The sequence below is a fragment of the Nannospalax galili genome, unplaced genomic scaffold, assembly GCF_000622305.1.
Source record: "Nannospalax galili isolate Female #2095 unplaced genomic scaffold, S.galili_v1.0 scaffold1086, whole genome shotgun sequence".
In the NCBI taxonomy this organism is placed as follows: domain Eukaryota; kingdom Metazoa; phylum Chordata; class Mammalia; order Rodentia; family Spalacidae; genus Nannospalax; species Nannospalax galili.
Window position 1 is genome coordinate 1,623,945 of NW_008354345.1, and position 19,435 is coordinate 1,643,379.

General features: G+C 40.7%; 1 protein-coding gene across 1 annotated transcript in view; it reads right to left on the bottom strand.

The window, feature by feature from the left end:
* Abcc9 (ATP binding cassette subfamily C member 9) overlaps window positions 1-19,435 on the bottom strand; it is a gene marked incomplete at its 5' end in the record, with an annotated part of 121,192 nt that overhangs the window by 7,698 nt on the left and 94,059 nt on the right. Inside the window, 7 exon segments of the mRNA XM_017802816.2 lie at window positions 2,988-3,121; window positions 5,689-5,792; window positions 7,274-7,382; window positions 12,892-12,970; window positions 14,113-14,243; window positions 15,711-15,831; window positions 17,087-17,188. Of these exon segments, the coding sequence (XP_017658305.1) occupies window positions 2,988-3,121; window positions 5,689-5,792; window positions 7,274-7,382; window positions 12,892-12,970; window positions 14,113-14,243; window positions 15,711-15,831; window positions 17,087-17,188 (780 nt within the window).

Below are 19,435 nucleotides of genomic sequence, written 5' to 3' on the forward strand. Positions count from 1 at the left end.
AAGTGTAGGCAGCAGCAGCTGGGTTCTGGAGAGGTCTTCAAAATGCAAACAAAATTCAGTGGTCCTAAGCAGAAGGAGCACCATGAAGAGGCGAGAAGAGGCCTTCAGGGAGGGAGAGGGAGGAAACAGAGAGGGGAAGGGAATGAATGTGAAGGGGAAGCAGACAGGAAGATGTTAGAGAAAGGAGGGAAAGGAAACAACAAGAGAGGATGAGGGGGGCAGGGACAGCCATGGGGGAGGGGGATGAGTAACGGAACTCAACACAGAGTATGAAAATGTCAGGTTGGGATGCACACTTGCATTGGACCACAAACAGCATGGACCTCAAAGCTAACCAAACCCCAAGAGAGCATTAACCTTTGACTTGGAAAGAGAGAGAGAGACAGAGAGAGGAGGGAGGGAGGGAGAGAGAGGAGAGACAGAGAGAGAGAGAGAGAGAGAGACTTGACTGTGCGGAAACACAACAGTGTGAAAACAAGAGGCATTCGAGAGAGAGAGAGAGAGAGAGAGAGAGAGAGAGAGAGAAATTGAAATCCATGCCAAAATTTTGGATTTTTAACTCAAGGAAGGCAAAGATTTTTCTTCATATCACAAAGTACTACTATAATTATATTTGAAAACTGTTCTGGGTGAAGATTCTCTCTCTCTCCTAGAGGAATCCATGTCTACTTAAGTCTTTCACCAAAATTGTTTCAAGCCACATGTTCTCCGCCCCCTCCCTCTCTCCTCCCTGTTGAAGCAATGTCATCCTTAAACCTTAGTGTTAATTCTGATTTGTGCTACTTCTACTTACTGAGTGAAACAGCTTGGCCATAGACAACTTTATTATTTTATAATAGATTAACTTTGATGTTATATCACTTTGTGATGTACCTTGATTATTCTTAATAGAAAAAAAAAAAAAAGATGTGAAACCAGGCATAGTGGTGAGCACCTGTAATTCTTGTACTCAGGAGGCAGAGGCAGGAGGATTGCTGCAAGTTTGAGGACAGCTTGGAAGGATGCTGAGTTCCAGGCCAGCCAGAGTTACAGAGGGAGATGTCTTAGAAAGAGTGGGGAAGGTAGGGGCGATGAAGACAGGGAAGGAAGGAGGAAGAGGGATAAAGAGAAAGAGCGAGAGAGAGGAAAAGAGAGGAGCAGAGAAGGGAGGGAAGGAGTCAATTAGCATTCTCATATATAATTGATTCTTAATAATCTTGAAGCTGTTTTGTTTTGATATCAAATTAAAAGGATGTTAACTACTAGTCCACACAGCTGTAGTTTAATGTGAAAGAGTCCCATTGTCCCACTGGGTCACAGACTCCCAGAAAGAGCTTTCTTGGACATGCTTGACACATTTCAGACACTTTCTTTCACAAAGCAAAGTGTCCAGACTTTCACCATGAGTGCACAGGGACAGGCCGTTCTTAAGTCTAGTCATTGTGAATCTTAGCAAATAGCTTTAGTCAGTGAATGGCTTTGGCTGTCAATCAATGGTCTACTGAACAGACATTTACACACAACAGTTTAGTGCTTCTATGAACAGTACCTGAGCACTGGGCTTACACAGCCCTTTAAACTTATCAGGAAGAACATTGTGTGGATCTGTAAAACTCATTCTTGCAGCCTAACAGAATCCCACCTCTGCTAAACAGCCTCCATTTCTCTTTCCCTTCCTTCCTCCCCTTCCCCAGACAATTCCCCCACAACCTCTGGGAACTGCCTTTCTACTCTCTTTCCAGGAGATCAATTTTTTTTTGGATTTTACATGTAAGTGAGGTCATGTAGTATTTGTCTTTTTGTGACTGGCTTTTCCTTTTTTCTTTTTTAAAAATATTTTATTATTTTTATTTGTATGTATGAGTGTATTGCCTGCATGTATGTGAGTGCACCCATGTCGTGCGATGCCTCGGAGGTCAGAAGAGAACTTCAAATTCCCCTGGAACAGGACCTAAGGATGGTTCGCAGCCATGATGTGGGTGCTGGGAATTGAACCTGGGTCCTTTGCAAGAGCAGTCAGTGCTCTTAACCACTGAGCCATCTCTCCAGCCCTGTGACTGGCTTTTTCACTTAGCATAGCACAGTGCCTACAGCTCCAGCCACATTGTCATAAATGGTCGTTGCCTTCTTTCTAAAGGCTGTGTGGTATTCTAGTATGTCTATATATTATGTTTTCATTATTAAAACATCTATCCACCGACACCTAGGTGTGTGCACATCTTGGGTGTTATGCATAATATTTAAAGGATCAAGGTCATGCAGATACCTATTTAGCATATGAAGTTTGATTCCTTTTGATATATATACCCAGTAGTAAGATTGTTGGATCATATGGTGAATCTATTTTTAGATTTTGAGGATCCTCTACATGTTTTCCCCGATGGCTGTAATTTTCATTCCCACCAATAATGTACCAGGGGTCTCTTTTCTGTATCTCCTCACCAATTCACTCTTTCTCCACCTACTGCATTTTGTGATAGCCACAGCCAGTAATAATGCCATATATTTAAAAACTGCTGAGACAGACTTTCAACATTTCTCAGTATAAAAAGATCTGGTAAGTTGTCAAAGTTAAAGATATGTTAATTGGCTTAACTGAGTCTTTCCATAACAAATATATGGATGAAAACATCACACTGTACCACACACACACACACACACACACACACACACACACACGTATATATGTATATATATGAAATCAGTAAGAAAACAAGACCAAAAGGAAATCTGGCTGGGGTATTTGAAAATTATTTTTCCTTTCCTCACAACATTTCTGAATTTACGTCAAAATAAAAGCATTAAGAAGAGGAAAAAACAAGTGTGTCTTGGTAACAGAAACTCCTTTAATGTGGTGTCTGGGTTAGTGTCATTTTCAAGGTGACCATTGGCTGACCAGGGAGATGGCTGGGGCATGATTTACAGCCACAGTACTGAGCGTTCAGAACCCTCCAAAAAATAATGCACTTTTCCTGCACTTTGCAGTGCACTCACTTTGCCACACTCACCGTGGCCATGTCAATGGAGGCCGTGGCCTCGTCCATAATGAGAATGCTGCTCTTCCGTACAAAGGCCCTAGCCAGGCAGAACAGCTGCCTCTGTCCAACGCTGAAATTCTCCCCACCTTCAGTGACAACTGCGTCTAAGGCAGAAGGAGAAACAAGAGGGTCAAATCAGTAACTTTTTCTCGGGCAAAGTCAGGAAAGCATGCTTTGTTGGAGGTCAGTGTGCTGGAGAGCCAAGGGTCACCACCAAGATTTCCTCTGAGGCAAAGGGGAGAATGTGCTGGCTCCTCTGACTTCTGACAACTGCGGGCAAATTACCTCCTGATAGTAAACACATTTAGAAGACAAAACTGAGGGGTTATTTAATTTTTTAATCTCATTCTTCCAGGAGTCTGTGTAATGTAATTATCCAAGGCTCAGAAAGATCGAGTGGCTTGTCCAAGGTCATATTGAGCTGGTATGTAGCAGAGCTTGAGAAGAAATATATTATTCCAACCCCAATTCCCCTTCTTCCAGCATCCCACTAATCTGTAATCTCTCAGTGGATACGGGTCGAGTGAGTTTATTTTTATTTATCCATGTGTTTCCAACACTGCAGTACTTGGCAGAGTAGGTCACTAAAATACGCACATAGAGGAAAGCGAATACGGCCCATTAAACTTTCTTTTCTTGGTGTCTATCCATATTTTATAAACTTCTCATATTAATTAAAGATAAATTCTGTTTCCAAACTGTCTCTTTTCTTAGAAATCAAACTCCTTTTAGTAATGCCCTGGGGGGTATTTATACTGATTAAATTCTCACTGCATTCAATTCTTATAACGTCTCATACTTAGAAGACAGGTATTAAGTCTACAGTTTCTAATTTGTGGATAAAGAGGACGCTGAGTACTGTCTGCAAGAGCTGGCCTGGAGTGGCTCTTCCTTAAGCAGTTAGTGTCATCTTTCTCAAGTCAGTGAGTTAAGTTAGTCAGTCGGTAAGTTACTCATGACCCATTTGATCTCATGTTGCTTCTACTACATCCTAACCCTCAAACTCTATGTCCTCAACTTAAAGTGCATGTGAGAAAGTCTCCTATTAGTGAAGAGGGCTCTGAAGGTATAGTTGCCTGTCTTTCTAACCATTGGTGGCACGGTGTAGGGAGTGGGTCACTAAATGCCAAGGAGGAGAGGTCTGTAAGACTATATCAACATCTCAAAAAAAAAAAAAAAAAAGAATATAGCAACATCTCAAGGGTACTATGTATGCGCCCAACAATTTTTGAGAGAAAGTTCACCCAGGGTTATGGAATTACTCCCACAACCCGATGACAGCAAAGTCAATAAAACTTTCCTTAAAGACATGCTGCATTGACTTCTCTTTGAAATATGCTTCCACTTGGAACTTAATTAAAATCATAAACCATGTTGCTTTGGGTAGGTCCCCCTTTCCAAATAAACTATCAAGTACACATGGTTTGGTTTTATAAGTTGATTTATTAAAGTACAAGATCCCCAAACAATGCAATCAATTTGGCAACTGCATTGTGAATTAAAGTGAAATTAAAAAAAAAAAAAACAGCTATTTTTTTCTATGGCTTTCTTAAATCGATTCAGATTTTAAGGAAGTAAAAGTCCCAAACTATAAATATCAGTTTTATGAAATATAGTATGAGTCACTGTTCCTTTAACACATATTGATTCATTTTGTCAGCATTTATTTGTTAGAAATTGCACTACTTGCTTGTACACTACTCTCACTGATGACCAGCAGTGATATTCTAACAAGATAATATGAAATAATTTCTTCAAAGCCAGGTGTGGCTGTTTACATCTGTGATCTAAGCACTTGGGAGGCTGAGGTGGGCAGATTGCTAGAAATTCAAGGCCAGACTGGGCTACACAGACTGGTTGGTAAGGAAAGTGTCATTTCTGATAAGCTGTCTGTGTGCCAGTAAATAACCCCCTTCCCAGGTTAGTGTAAGCAACTCTAATTAAACTCAGCGGGTCATAAAAGAACTCCCAACAATAGACATTGAGTAGGAGGGGGATCTGGGGAGAAGAGGAGTTTCAGCAGGAGAGGGAGGGGTTGGGAGAGGGTAATGGAGGGAGAAAAAAGACCAAAATTCATTATATGCATATACGAAACTGTCAATGTATAAAAAGAAAGAAACTGAATAAATAAAATTAAATTAAAATGATAATAGTAATGTCTTCAAACAAGATATAAAACATGTTATGTAAATAAAAGGGATATGCTCCCCTGACAGCAAAAAAAAAGAAAAGGAAAGAAGCCAAAATGGTTCCCAGCACAGAGACACGATCTTTGTCTCAACGGGGCCAGTGACTTGAAAGCTAACAGCCTCTGAAAACCTCTCTCATCCATTTACAGAGGCACAGTGACCCTGAGTGTTCCCGAGTAAGAATGGCCACAAGGAAACCCTTGATAAAGTGAGTGGAACCCACAAGTGCTGATGAGAACGACGCCGTCAGCTTCACTGGAGCATTCTGGAGCAGTCACAGGGAGCAGAATTTGCTACGAAGTTCCACATCTTGAACTCCATACAAAATCATCCATTTTGAAATATCCTAATGACCTTTGGTAGATTATTTTAAAAATGAGAGGATGAGCACTAGGGTTATGTGATTCTAGCAGAAAACACAGACAGAGGTGTGCAGTCTTAATCAAAAAGTAATTAGTAACCGTAATATCTGGAAAACCTACCCAGACCTCCTGGAAGGGACTTGACCATATTCTTCAGCTGGGCGATTTCTAGAGCCTCCCAGAGTCGGTCGTCTGTGCACTTGCACTCTGGATCTAAGTTGAATCTGTAAGCCAGCATCAGTGTCTCAGTCACTAATGATACAGGACAATTTATATATGTTGGTTTATCATTTTTCCTTAATTGTTAAGTGCTGACTGTTTTGGTATGGCTGCATATTCAACATCTAAAATAGTGCTCATTACAGGGGGGCTGGGAGTGATGGTTCAGCAGTTAAAAGCACTGGCTACTCTCACGGAAGACTCAGGTTCAGTTCCCAACATCCACATGGTGGTGGACAACTGTCCATAACTCCAGTTCCAGGGGATCTGGCACCTCTTCTGGCCTCCACAGGCATCGCACACACAGGTGCCTTTACATACATTCAGACAAAACACTCACGCATAAAATAAAAAATAAAAAACTAAAATATTGATTACTACAGAGCAATCTGTGTTTTAGTAAAGGAACTCATGAATGAATGAATCCTAATGTCATAAATGGTTTATTGAAAGCACTAGGTACGTTTTCATATATATGATCAATTTTATTACCTGGACCTATATTATGTTTAGCATTACCTGAATAAATCTAGTAAAGAATTTCATAGAACCAATGCTAAGTATCTAAATCTATGTTTTTAATTAGCATTTAATTCTATTTTAGACAAAGTGTGCTTCACCAATCACAACAGAAGTATTCATAATAACAATCTCAGAGTGTTCCTAAATAAATCAACAAATCTATAACTTTGAATTCAATAAATTTTATGGTTAAATAATGAGGCATGCTATACACATTTTTCTTTCCAAGCTAAACAGTAATTCTTGAATGGAAGTGGCATTTTTCTGCAATTAAATGGGCAGAGTATATATATATATATATATTATATATATATATATATATATTCTTTGAGCACAAAGAAATGATCTAGTGGAAGGTGAATGATGTGGAGGTAGACCTTATAATCAGACAAACTCCAGTTGGAATTTTAGCTTTATCATTTAGAATATGAATTTGGACAAGACACATCTTCTTTGAGTTTCAAAATCATCATCTGTAACATGAGGGAAAATAAATACATATGTATGCATACACACAAATATATGTATATATATACACCTATATATGTCAAGGAGTAAATAACTCCACTTATTTTTCTTTTTTATTTGTGGAAAATCACAAACCAGAGACAGAGACCATTGGAACAACTTTGTTTAAGCCATCTGAGAGGACTGTAAAGTTGTGAAGAAGTAGATGAAGAGAGTAACCAGTTTAGACTATCTGCTGAGGCCATGGCCGAAACAGAAGAATTAGGCCAGATATCTGTGGAGCAAAACACCATAGAAATTTCTGCCAAGGATTACTTCACCAGGCCCAGAGGAAAAGTGAGTTTTACAGAACCTAACAGAGCTCATAGCGCTAGGCTGGGTTAATGAGCCAAGACCAGAGGGCCCCATTCCAGCTACTAGGCAGTGTGCTTGATTCATCATCTTGTTAAGGCTATTTCACACCTACCTGGCAAAGTTCTCAGACCAGGCCACTCACCTGATAGAGCCACTGAAAAGGATCGGATCCTGTAGAATGATGGACAGCCTTGAACGTAGCGTGTGCAGGGGGAGTTTGGAAATGTCTATCCCATCGATGACAATCTTGCCTGTTACAAAAACAAACAAACAAACAAACAAACAAACAACCCAGAAGTTACAGGCATGCAGCAAACTTGTGAGTAAAACTTTCAGTTGCCTACAAATTAAGAGTTATTTATTTTCTATGTAACCCCAGTTCAATCCCCAGTGCCACAAATGAATATAAATGAATGAATAGAAAAAATTTCTGGGTTGAAATGCAGAATACAAAGCTTCCTATTTAAGTGTTAGAAACATCTTTCTCTAACAAAATGTGCTTTTCTGGTGATTTGCCTTTTTGATATATTTCTTCCTAAAGGAATATATAGCTATTATTCTGTTTATTTGCTCATAAAAGTCAAAATCACTTTTGCACCTTTTCTTTAGGGTCTTTTTTTAAATTCTAGAATTCCTTTAATTATCCCTTCCTGTTTGATTTTGTTTCTGGGATTTTTCAGAACCAGATAGTCTATAGTATATTTGTATTTTTTATTGCCCAACTCCACAACTATAATAAAAACTCCCTAAAGACAAAGCCTTTTGTCTGTCATTCAGTGATGTATTGAGTAGTACAGTGCCTCATAATTAGGAAAGTGAATTATAATATGAAATAAAATTTTACTAAAGTTCCCCATATGTCTGATAAATTTCCTCATCTCACCATTGTGCAAAGACAAAATTGTCTTGTGAGGCAAATGTGTAAAACTCAAAATGGTGACAGCCCATTTACTAAGCAGGTTTAAATTCAAGAACAGGAAAGGGAGATGGACTTAAATAGTGTCTTTCAAGAATGATATGTTATCTGTTAAATATTAATAGCCTCATGCTACATAAAAGGGAATAATTTGGTGATATGAGTTTTCAGGGGTCCTAAAATCACCTTTCTATATGCAGGCTAACCAAATAGGCTCAGTCATAACCACATTTTTAAAATACAAAGCATCATTAAGTTGTCTTTGGCGCATGTAATCATTGCCTTGAAACACAAATCTCACAGGAAGTCCTTAAAATATCTGTGTGCTAATATGGGTCACAGAAAGAACAAGCTACCATCTCAGTCTCATGCTCACAGGCCTCTACACCTAAGGCTCGGGGAAGAGAGGGAAGGAAGAATGTGAGAGCCACAGGGACAATACGCCTGCCACTTAAGTGGATGGAACTGGAAACAGTCACCCTGAGTGAGGTATGCCAGACTCAGAAAAACAAAGGTCCCATGTTCTCTGTCACAGCTGAAGGCTAGCTTTGAAATCCTAAATATGCATGTTTCAGTCTGAAGATCTGGAGAGGTCAAAGACTAATGAACAGTCATGGGCTGGGGGAGGGAAGGCTCTCTGGGTGGGGAGATAGAATGCAGTGATACAAAGGGAATAGGGAGATAATGGAGTAGGAAGGGTTAAATGGGGAGGGAAATAGGAGGGCAGAGCAGAGGAGGGAGTGTGGGAAGGAAGTAAAACTAAAGGCCTTTAGAAAAAGTCATACGAAAATACCGCTACAGGAGCTACTTAAAGTATATGCAAATACGTTATAAAAAGAGACTAAAAGGAGTTATGTTGTAACAGGGGACCTTGCCCCTTCTAGACCCTAGGCTAGTAAAGTAAAAGCCCAATGCCAGAAATGGAATCTCTCTTTTGAAGCTGCTGGTCAGGAGTCCCATAGACCCTCAGACAATACTGTCCATTGCCCCTGCTCTTGGTTACACAGCAGAAATCCACAGTAAGACCCTATTGCTAAAGACACTACATACATGAACTGCAGAACACACAGGGAGAGATCAAGCTGGTGCTGACTTCAGAGCCTCGTTTCTGCTGCTGAGCTTTCATGGTACTGGGAGCTGCTGTGGCAGCAAACTAAAGAAAAATTTCAGTGAGACCTTAACTCAGCTTTGAATCCTGTGAGCTGCAACAACTGGCCTAGAAGATATGCCTTCTTGTGTAATAGTGGCATGAATGTTATAGGAGTAACCAAGCATTTTCTAATTGAATTTAAGGTCTACTTCATAAGATGGAGCCCATATCTGACATTGATATCAGCCTAGGATCCTGAGGCTAGACAGTGCACAGGCCACAGGAGAGAGCCTAATACAATTATTCTGCTAAATATATATAGTATTAAATTGATTTCTAGTGACTTATTATTATACTCATAGATTAATGCATCTCTCAACTCTCAGAAGAAACGATGCCTTACAGCAGATGGTGGTTAACACAGAGAAACACAACTGGCCAATATGCAGAGAGTAAGAGGCTACAGACTGCTTAACCCTGACTAGCACCCGATATCAAACTTCGACCTCTCAAGGCTTGGGGATCACTGGAAGAGGGGACAGAAGATTGTAAAAGCCAGAGGAGGTAGATGACCACAAGGAAACAGAGATTTTAGACCGGTGGTCAGTTACTCATATGAACTCACAACAATGCTGACAGCATGGGCAAGTCCCATGTGAGTTCAAGCCAGACAAAATCCCAACATAGACTTGGGGAAGTAGGTAAGAAACCCTAACCCTATCTGAGGAATTACTGGCAACTGATGACTGCTGGAAAGTGAAGATTCAGTTTCATTTAAGGCTGAGACTCTTAGTATGTTGACCAGGCTCCAGTGGATAAACCCACACAGAAGGGCATTTAGGGACACAAACCTGACTCTGCAGGCAAATGATAGATAGATGATAGATAGATATATAGATAGATGATAGATAGATAGATACATACATACATACACAATAGATAGATAATATATAGATGATAGATAATAGGTAGATGGATAGATACATAATAGATAGATGATAGATAATATGTAGATAGATAGATAGATAGATAGATAGATAGATAGATAGATAGATAGATAGACAGATGATTAGAGGAAGGAATCAAAATGTATTGCATGAAACTGCCAAGAAATAGAAATACACAAATTCAAAAAGATACCTGTTGCTAGTCAATGCACTCTAGACATGGTAGGGAGGCTGCACCATTGGAATCTCCAAATACGGCAGTCTAACTAGATCTGCATAATGACAAAACCAGGTGACATGCCAAGGTGGGTGGGGGGAATTTCACAGGGTCCCACCTCAAGATGAAGAGCTACAGGCAGTCAATGGACGCCAAAGGTTTTCTCTAAGGATTAGCTCCGAGAGGTTATCTAATCCCAAGTGGGCAGCCTCAAATATGGACGTACATGAGCACCACTAAGTGGACTCAGCTCATTACATATATGTATATTTATAGATGTATGTGTATGTAATAATAACAAGGAAGGAGCCAAAATTTTGATAAAGAATTGGCAGGATATGGCAGGAGTTGGAAGGGGACTGGGAGGGACGGAAATAATGCAAAGACAACCCTCACGTATGAAATTCTCAAAAATAAAAATTTTTAAATCCAAAGTACTATATAATCATCACCATAGTCAATACAGACAGTTACAATAAGCTCTTCCTGGAGGTAAAGGTCAAGCTCATTCCTGGACACCCTTTCGAATTCAAGATATCTTGTGCTGGCCCAATTATAGGTCACTTGATAGACTAAATAATGTGATTTTTTTTCTAAAACAAAGTGATGATTTCTCTATGATTATTGTAATTGAATATTTCTGGATGTTGTTGACATGAGTTTAGCATTTTACAGAAAGAGTTGCCTCTAAACAAAATGTTCAGTGTCCTTAAATCATGTTAAGAAATGATAGTGTAAATAGTGTGCCGAAATTTTAAGTGCAGATTGCTTGTTTACTCACATTTTTTCTTCAATGGAGAGAGATACTTTTAGTCTGAGGACAGCAAAGCAACCTTCCCTTCTTTCTAACCCTTCAAATGCCACCTACATCTGCCACTGCTACTGTGGGGGGCCTTGTTCTGTCAGTTTATCAGAATTCTTGGGCAGCAATCTCTAGGTCTGCATTTAGGGCTGTCATTTTATTTTCCCAATTCTATTTTCTTTTGCTCTCTTTGAGGTTTCTATTTGGGATGTCTGCCTTGACCTACATTCACAATACAAATTCCTGGTAAATATTTACTATTTATTTTTAAAAACTAGGTAAATTAATGTTGCTTTATAATTTAAAAAAACATCTTATTATTTATTTATTTGTGTGTGCATGTGTGTGAGTGCATGTATGCCCATGCCACAGTGCACATGTAGAAGCAAGGGGTAACTTGTGGGAGTTGGTTTTTCTCCTTCTATCATGTGGGTCCTGAGCATTAAACACAGGTTGTCAGGCTTAGTGACAAGCGCTTTTATCCAGAGCCACCTTGCCAGCCCCTATAACTTAAAAAAATTAATTTTTATATTTTATGTGTATGAGTGCTTTGCCTGTATACATGTAAGTGTACCACATGTATGCAATGCCCACAGAGACCAGAAGGGGGTGGCTGATTTCCTGGAACTGGAATTACAGATGGTTGTTATCCATCATGTGGGCACTGGGAACCAAACTTGGGTCCTCTGGAAGAGCAGCCAGTGTTCTTAACCGCTGAGCCATCTCTCCAGCCACCTTTAATTTTTTTTTTGTTGCTGCTGTTAATAAGGTAGAATCCCTTTTGCTGATTTCTAAAGTGTTCTCACACATGCTGTTTCATGGAGAATCAGGTGTCTACAGGGATCAAGTTAGAGCCGAACAGCCATGTTCAGCACGGAGGATTATCCAGGTGCTGTCTTCTGGTAGGATGCCATCATCTTGATTTCTGCAATTGCCTTCCCTGGGTCCAGACTCTTGGGGCATGTCTGTGTGTAGTTCATGATGCTGTGGCATCAGTAGGCAGAGAAGGAGTCCCACAGCCTGGCCAGATGTTCCTCTGTGCAGTCTCTGGAGTCACCACCAAGCGCTAGTCCTGCATGAGCGCCACAGGCCCCAGGTACTCGTCCCCTTCTACCAATACAGCCCGTCCAGCTTTCTCCCAGTCAGCGATGGACTGCAGCTACTGCTGACTGTCTTGCTGGGACTCATCCTTCTTCTTCAAGTAGGATTTGATGGACTGGTACTGTGCATAGAAGTTAATCAAATCAGGAACTAGATCCTCGATTACATACATATGTGAATGAAGGTAGATTTTTGAGACTTTGCTGAGGTCTGAGTTAATCTTTGAGTGCAGGCCTGGGCATTGCCTTCATTGACGTTCAGGGTGCAGAAGTCACAGATCCCTTCTCTACATGCTCTTTGGAAGGTCAAAGTGGAATCCATTCCATTCTTAATCTTGATGAAAGCATCCAGTACCGTAGAACCATTCTTTTTCAGAGCAACTTCCTAAGTCTGCATGCTCGGTTTACTGCCAGCTTTGTCTGAGTTCTGCCGGTGGATGGCAAATTTTTACATTTGGAGAGATGCAGGAGCAGTGTCTGTGCCCCTTGGCAAGACAACCCCACAGAGGGCATCCTGGCTCCTGACACCAGCCCCACCCCTTATCTGCCCAGTATCCCACGGAACTGGGGTACCAAGACACTGCTCCCCCACCCCCAGATCCATTACCTGCCTAAGCACCACCAAGTGGACCCTACAACTTATTTTGGAAAAGGAAACACCACCTCACTAATTTGGTTAATGACTCACCATCAAATATGTCAACCATCCTGAAGAAAGCCAGAGACAGGGATGACTTTCCACTGCCGGTGCGCCCGCAGATGCCCACCTAAAAAATCAACTGTCATTCAGGGAAGGGGACTCAGACAAAAGACAAAACAGATCAAGGTATTTTTTTCACTTAGATAAGGTATGATGCTAAAAGTAGAGATCTGTTCGAATAATTGCATTACAATCTTTCTTCTTAGATTTCATGAATTATTATTAAAATAAAACACGAAGTCCTCACCAAACCCTCAATGATCAGCATCTAAATTTTATTTCTGTGTGGTTGTGTTGGTTTTCACGGTCTCGTTCCAGCACTAAGTTATCGTCGGTCCTTTAAATAATGATCTAGTTTTAGGTTAGAAGCAATGGGTTTGGAAGAAAAAGTAGAAGTCAATTTATTTTTTTCTACAGACTTGCTCTTTTTACAGGAACTAAAAGAAATCATTTACAGAGCAGATCTAGAATGAGGGCAAAGGTTACCGAGGAAATGTCTGCTAAGGCTCTGGGCCAAAAGCTGGGAATTATAAACAACATGCCTGGTGTTGACTTTTAAAATTTTCATGAGAGACTAAGAAAGGGCAATACAGCCTAAAGACCACGTATCGTGCTCGGTCCCCATCTTCATCTTTTCTTCTCTCTTTGTAAAAAAGATTAAAAAATTTGGGGGTTGTTTTTGATACAGGGTCTCCCTGTAGCCCCAATTGACCTGGAACTCTCTATGTAGACTAGGCTGGCCTCAATCTCACAGATATGCACCTGCCCCTGCCTCCTGACTGCTAGGATTAAAGGTGTGTGCCACCATACCTGGCTAAGATTTATTTTATTTTAATTTGTGTGTGTGTGTGTGTGTGTGTGTGTGTGTGTGTGTGTGTGTCTGTGTGTCTCTCTCTTTGTGAGTTGGTATCTGAGGGGGCCAGAAAAGGGTATCAGCTCCTTTGGAGCTACGGTTAAAGGCAACTGTGCGTCACCCAACATGGATGCTGGGAACTGAGCTCTGGTCCTCTGCAAGAGCAGAAAGCATTCTTAGCCACTGAACTATCTCTCCACCCACTTCTCTTTTATGCAGATAATTGTACAAAATATGAAGAACATCATGCAAACCTAGTGTAGATATATATATGCTAAGCTCGGCTGTCCATAGAGCTTACATGGTGACTGGGGCCCATCAGAACTTTTATGGGGAAAACAAACCAAATCGCACACCTTCTGCCCAGGTTTGATGTAAGCCTTGACGTGTTTCAGAACAGGCTTCAGGTTATTTTCGTATCTGACACACAGATCATGGATCTTAATCTCCCCTTCCTGTGGCCAGTGCTCTGGGACTTGAGAGGGATCTGCAGGGATTGGTGGGAGAGTAAATACAGGACACGTCAGAGACAGAGGAAGAAACAAACTTACACATTCTTAAATGTGCACATGTAATTTTCAGGAGTAATTTTAACACAGAGGCATACACACACACAAAATCTTCCCTAAACTTCATGGACTATTGAATCAAACTGTGGTAGTTTCTCTTTCCAATTTAAATCACACTTAGAGTAAACAATGTTCATTAAGAATTTTAAGTTATTTAAGTCATTTTTGTCTTTTAATTAATTTTTTGACAATTTCATGCACGTATACAATGTACCATGATCATTTCTGCCCCCATTTCCCTTCCACTCCTGAATTCTCTCTTCTTCTAACTGTTCCCTCTCCTATCTTTTGACTTTTTTGTGTTAGAACTTTAATTCTGTGTGTGATGTGTGCATTACTCATTATCATGAAGACTCAGCATCCCAACCTTCTATGCCACTCAATCTAAGTAAAGATAGTTCATTTCTGAATTAAGTGTCCAGTCAGCTGATCCTAAACATCCCAGTGCTTAAAATGGGAGAGTCATAGGTCATATGAAGATGAAAGATATGGCTTGCTGTGTCCCCTAGAAGCAGTACATCAGCACTTGTAGTTCTAAGTAGACAGTCACATGCAAAGGTAGACGCAAGGTACTCTGGGATTATAGATGGTGGAGACCTAGGTCATTTGGAAGGGCTCAAAGTAGAGGCAGCACTTTAGGTCACTTAGGAATTGGTTTTAAATATGTGTAAGACAAGAACAAAGATGAGAAAAACTTACCATGTTAGTGGATCCAGGGAAAAGTGTGTGGGCAGATAAGAAACTGAGTCACTAAAGAAGGTTCTAGTGGCTCCAACCATAGACTATCCTTTGCCCTCTCACAGCAAGAAGGCTATGGAAAGATTGAGGCAAAGAAGTCCATTGCAAATTTGAGATATGCATTCAGTAAAGGTTATACTGTCTCTGCCATTGGATTTTATGACAATTTTGTTGTATTAGAGTTGAGAATCTTGTTTAGCATTTTACAGACCAAGTTTCTTGACATCTAAGTTAATAAGATCTTAAAGGAATACAGTGTAACAAGGTTCTAATATGTACACAATCCTTTCTAAATATTATTAAACAATGTCTACTTGGAGTCTGGTTATGTCCAAGACTTTTCAGGCTTAAATGAGTTCATATTTTCAGGTGCTAATTTCAAGCAATATCTAGGGACGAGTGGGTGTGGCTGTGCACTCATATACTGTAACACTCAGGACGCTGAGGTAGGAGAGTGTTGAGTTCAAGGCTGAGCTACATAGAGATAACATGTCTCACAAATCAAAAATCCAAAAATAAAATAAAGAATAGCTAAATAAAACAAAGAGAGAAAGAAAGAAAAGAAGAAATGCAGATGGGAAGGGGCTCTCTGGATACCCAAGTAGCAAAGCACACGCAAGGTGCCCGAGGAAGCCCTGCTCACATACCCATAGTGCCTTCATAATTCTCCGACTCCATGGTCAAGAAACTGTTCACTTTCTTCACTGCACCCATCTGGACCTCCAGGTCAGCCAAGTTCCTTACAACCCAATTCAAATAATTGGTTATCTGTACCAGGTGGCAAAAATGGACAGATTAAAAGTTAAAATAAGCAATTCTCATGGTCACTGAACATTTGGGGATAGAAGGTCTTAGACAGTGTCCACCAGGTGATAAAATTCTGAAGTGCTTCAGGTTGTCAGAAACCAGGGAGAATCATGAGACATATCAGTCAAGAAGGTTGTCCCTCTTCAAGGGTCTCCCATGGCTCTGTGTTGTAAACTGTCCTCTGATTTCCATACACAGTGGATAGCTACATCCACTCATGGGTTCAGGAATCACATTTATATTTACACTTGCTCATTTTAGTGCCCAAATGGGGTTAAGAACAGCACTAGACAGGGGTCTCAAACCACCTTGGGAATAGTGTGCTTGTGATCTTTGAGAAGGTTCTAGAACTTGTCTTACAATGTCAGGAAGGAATTTAAGGGGCTAGAGAGATGGCTCAGTCAGTAAATCACTTGCTGTGTAGCATGAAGGCCTGATCCCCAGCACCCACATAAAGGTCTGCAACCCCAGCACTGGAGAGGCAGAGACAGGAGACTCCTTGGGGCACTCTGGCCAGCCAGTCTAGCCAAATTGGCAAGTTCTGGGTTCAGTGAGAGACCCTGTCTCAAAAAATAAGGTGGAAAGCGGTGGAGGAGGGAACCCAATGTCAACCTCTGGCCTCTATATACACATGTACACACATGCATAAGCATCTACATGCACAAGTACATGTACACATACATGTGAACATGCACACATACACAGGCATATGCCACACATATACACACAAACACAACCCTACCCCCCGCATGAATATACATACGGAAAAGGAAAAAAAAGAACTGGAGAGATGGCTCAACGGGAAAGAGCATATGCTGCTCCTGCACAGGACAGAGTTCAGCTCCCAGTATCCATGTTGGGTGGTTCACAACCACCTATAACTCCAACTTCAGGGGATCTGACATCCCCTTTCAGCCTCTGTGGGCACCTGCACTCATGTGCACTTACCCATGCACAAACACATGCACACACACACACACACGCACACACACACATACATATAAATAAAAAGAAAAAAAAATCTCTTTTAAAAAGAGAGAAATGAATGTAATCTGTTCTAAAATGTTAGTTTTAGGCAGAAATCCACTGTTATTTGTAAGATGCAATCTTGTTATAATTTGTAGACTTCTCTAATATCATGAAAGAGAAATGATAATTACTACGAAAATCTTCTCCAACACTGCACGGAAAGAAAGAAATTTTCATCCATACGTACCGTAAGGGCATACAGGAGACCCAGGCCCACCAGACCCGAATTGGAAGATCCACTAATGGATGTGATAGATGCTGTGAGGACAATGCAGGCACCTAAGTAGTCCTGGAAAGGAAGAAATACAAGCTAAAAGATTTAAAGCTCTGCAGACTGTTAAACCAAAGCTGTCAATCAACTCAGAGAGATGTGATCACTAAATGAAAACGCACCATTCCACAAGTGTCCGGTTGAGTTTTAGAGGAAGAATGCTTCAGGTGTGGTGTAAGGAAAGCTTGAAATATTACAAACGGACTAAAAAGTGGTACTGTGCTCTCCCAGGGGAGAAGGGAAATGTCCAACCTGAAGTAGGATCAAAGACAGTCCCTCCCCCCATTTCCATATCCATGGTATCATGTTGCTAGACAAAGAATTATTTCTTCGCTTAGATTTCTCATGTCCTTACATCATGGTTGCCATAGCTCCCCTGTGTGCTATAGCAACATCCTTGCAGAAATCAGCCTCTGATTAAATATGTTGGGATCTAGAGTTGAGCAAGTTTGCCAACTGTGTGTTGACAGTGTGGGACTCTAGATCTATAGATGATGCAGATGAGGATTAAGGCTCTATTTGTTCATAAGTTACAAGTATTCATTAATTGGGGTGAATCTGGCTTTTTCCAGGACTCAATGCTAAACTCTTCTGCAAAACTTAAAAAATTCATAAAGGCCAGCCTTATAGTATCAAGAAGAGACAGGGGACATTGTTCGTTTCCTAACATCCTCTTCCAATCTCACTCCACAGCTTTCTGGCAGATTGGTCTGTCTTACCATGCTGGTCTGTCACTTGTCGTAGAAGGAGGGAAACTTCAGACATGGGTCTTTTACAATTATCTGAAGACATATCCCATTGGAACTGGTGAGCTCCTTCTATTTGTATATAGGTCTCTGACCCCTGCCTCCTCTCATCACTTAAGGGTCAAGTCAGACATCACCTCCTGGGAGACGCCTTTTATTCTTGGTCCCTGGCCTCAGCCCTGAAGATGTTCCCTGTCATACTGTCCTGTCTGGTTTTCTTCAAAGAACAGGAATACCTGAGATGAATCTACCTGCCTGTTTATTCAAATGCTATGGTCTATCCACTCTCAGTAGAAACAAAGTTCCAAAGGGCAGGGTCTCTGTGGCTGTTTACCATTATCACAAGCAAGAGGGTTGATGCTGGACACACAGTAAAGTCAGTTATTCCTTATGGAATAAATACTATCTGAACCCACTCCTCATATAGCATCCACTTAGCTTCTCTGTGAGCCAAAGAGCCTGTGAATGAGAGTGTCGGCTGACTTTGCTTTTAGGATTTCTGGGAATAATTTAACTCCCCGCTGAACTCATTCAAGAGTTTAAGGGTTGAATGTGGCATGGTGTTACAACAATGCACACCAGTAGCATCCTCTTCCAGTCTCACTCCGCAGCTTTCTGGCATTGGATGTTAAACATTAAATTCTAGGATCTTTTTATCCCTCTCTTTGAACTGTGATATGAGGCACATAACTTTGTCAGAAGTGTTAGGAGTCCTTTGTTTTTGAAACCCAAACAGCACTCTTAACCAAGCCACAGACTCTACTATTCAGTTCTAAATTGTTATTACTTTTATTTCAATGGAGGTATGCAAAATGCTGTGTTGTGGCATCCTTTACCAAGAGCAGTTACAGCAAGACTAGACCAGAACAAGGCCAGAACAACAAAACAGGCGCTTGTTCTAAATAAATGAGAATTAACAGAAGGAAATGTAAACCGTTACTCTCTGACTCCGTGCTGCTGTCTCTGTCTTGTCTCTATCTCTGTCTCCTTCTCAAACACATTCATCTCACTATAGGACTCTTCATAGTCTATATTCATCCCCCGGGTTCATACATGGTGTAGAACTAAATGGTATATTGAACTGGATGACAATTCTGACCAGTCTTTACTGCATTACAAAGCTAGTTTCTGGTGACACGTAGATAGTCATATTGTGGCATAAGGGACAGCCAGGGATATGAAGAGAGTGCGGGAGAGGGCCAAGCCAGGAGTTCTTCCCGTGTGCAGCTTCTGGGCCCTTTTCTTATGGATAATGTTTTCAAAATGACTTAAGTTTTCAGTATGATCATTTGACACTATTAACTATTAGTCCAGGAATTAGCATAGGCCTAAATTCATATGTAAAGATGATGCTCGAGGCAGCTGTTATAAAGACTTCAACAAAAGGGAAGCATTGCTTTTTCTTTTGTCTCGATGATGATGATGATTATTGCTACTACTATTACTACTGCTACTATTTTTGAGACAGGGTCTCCCTGTAGCCTCAGCTGACCTCAATCTCACAGAGATCTGCCTGCCT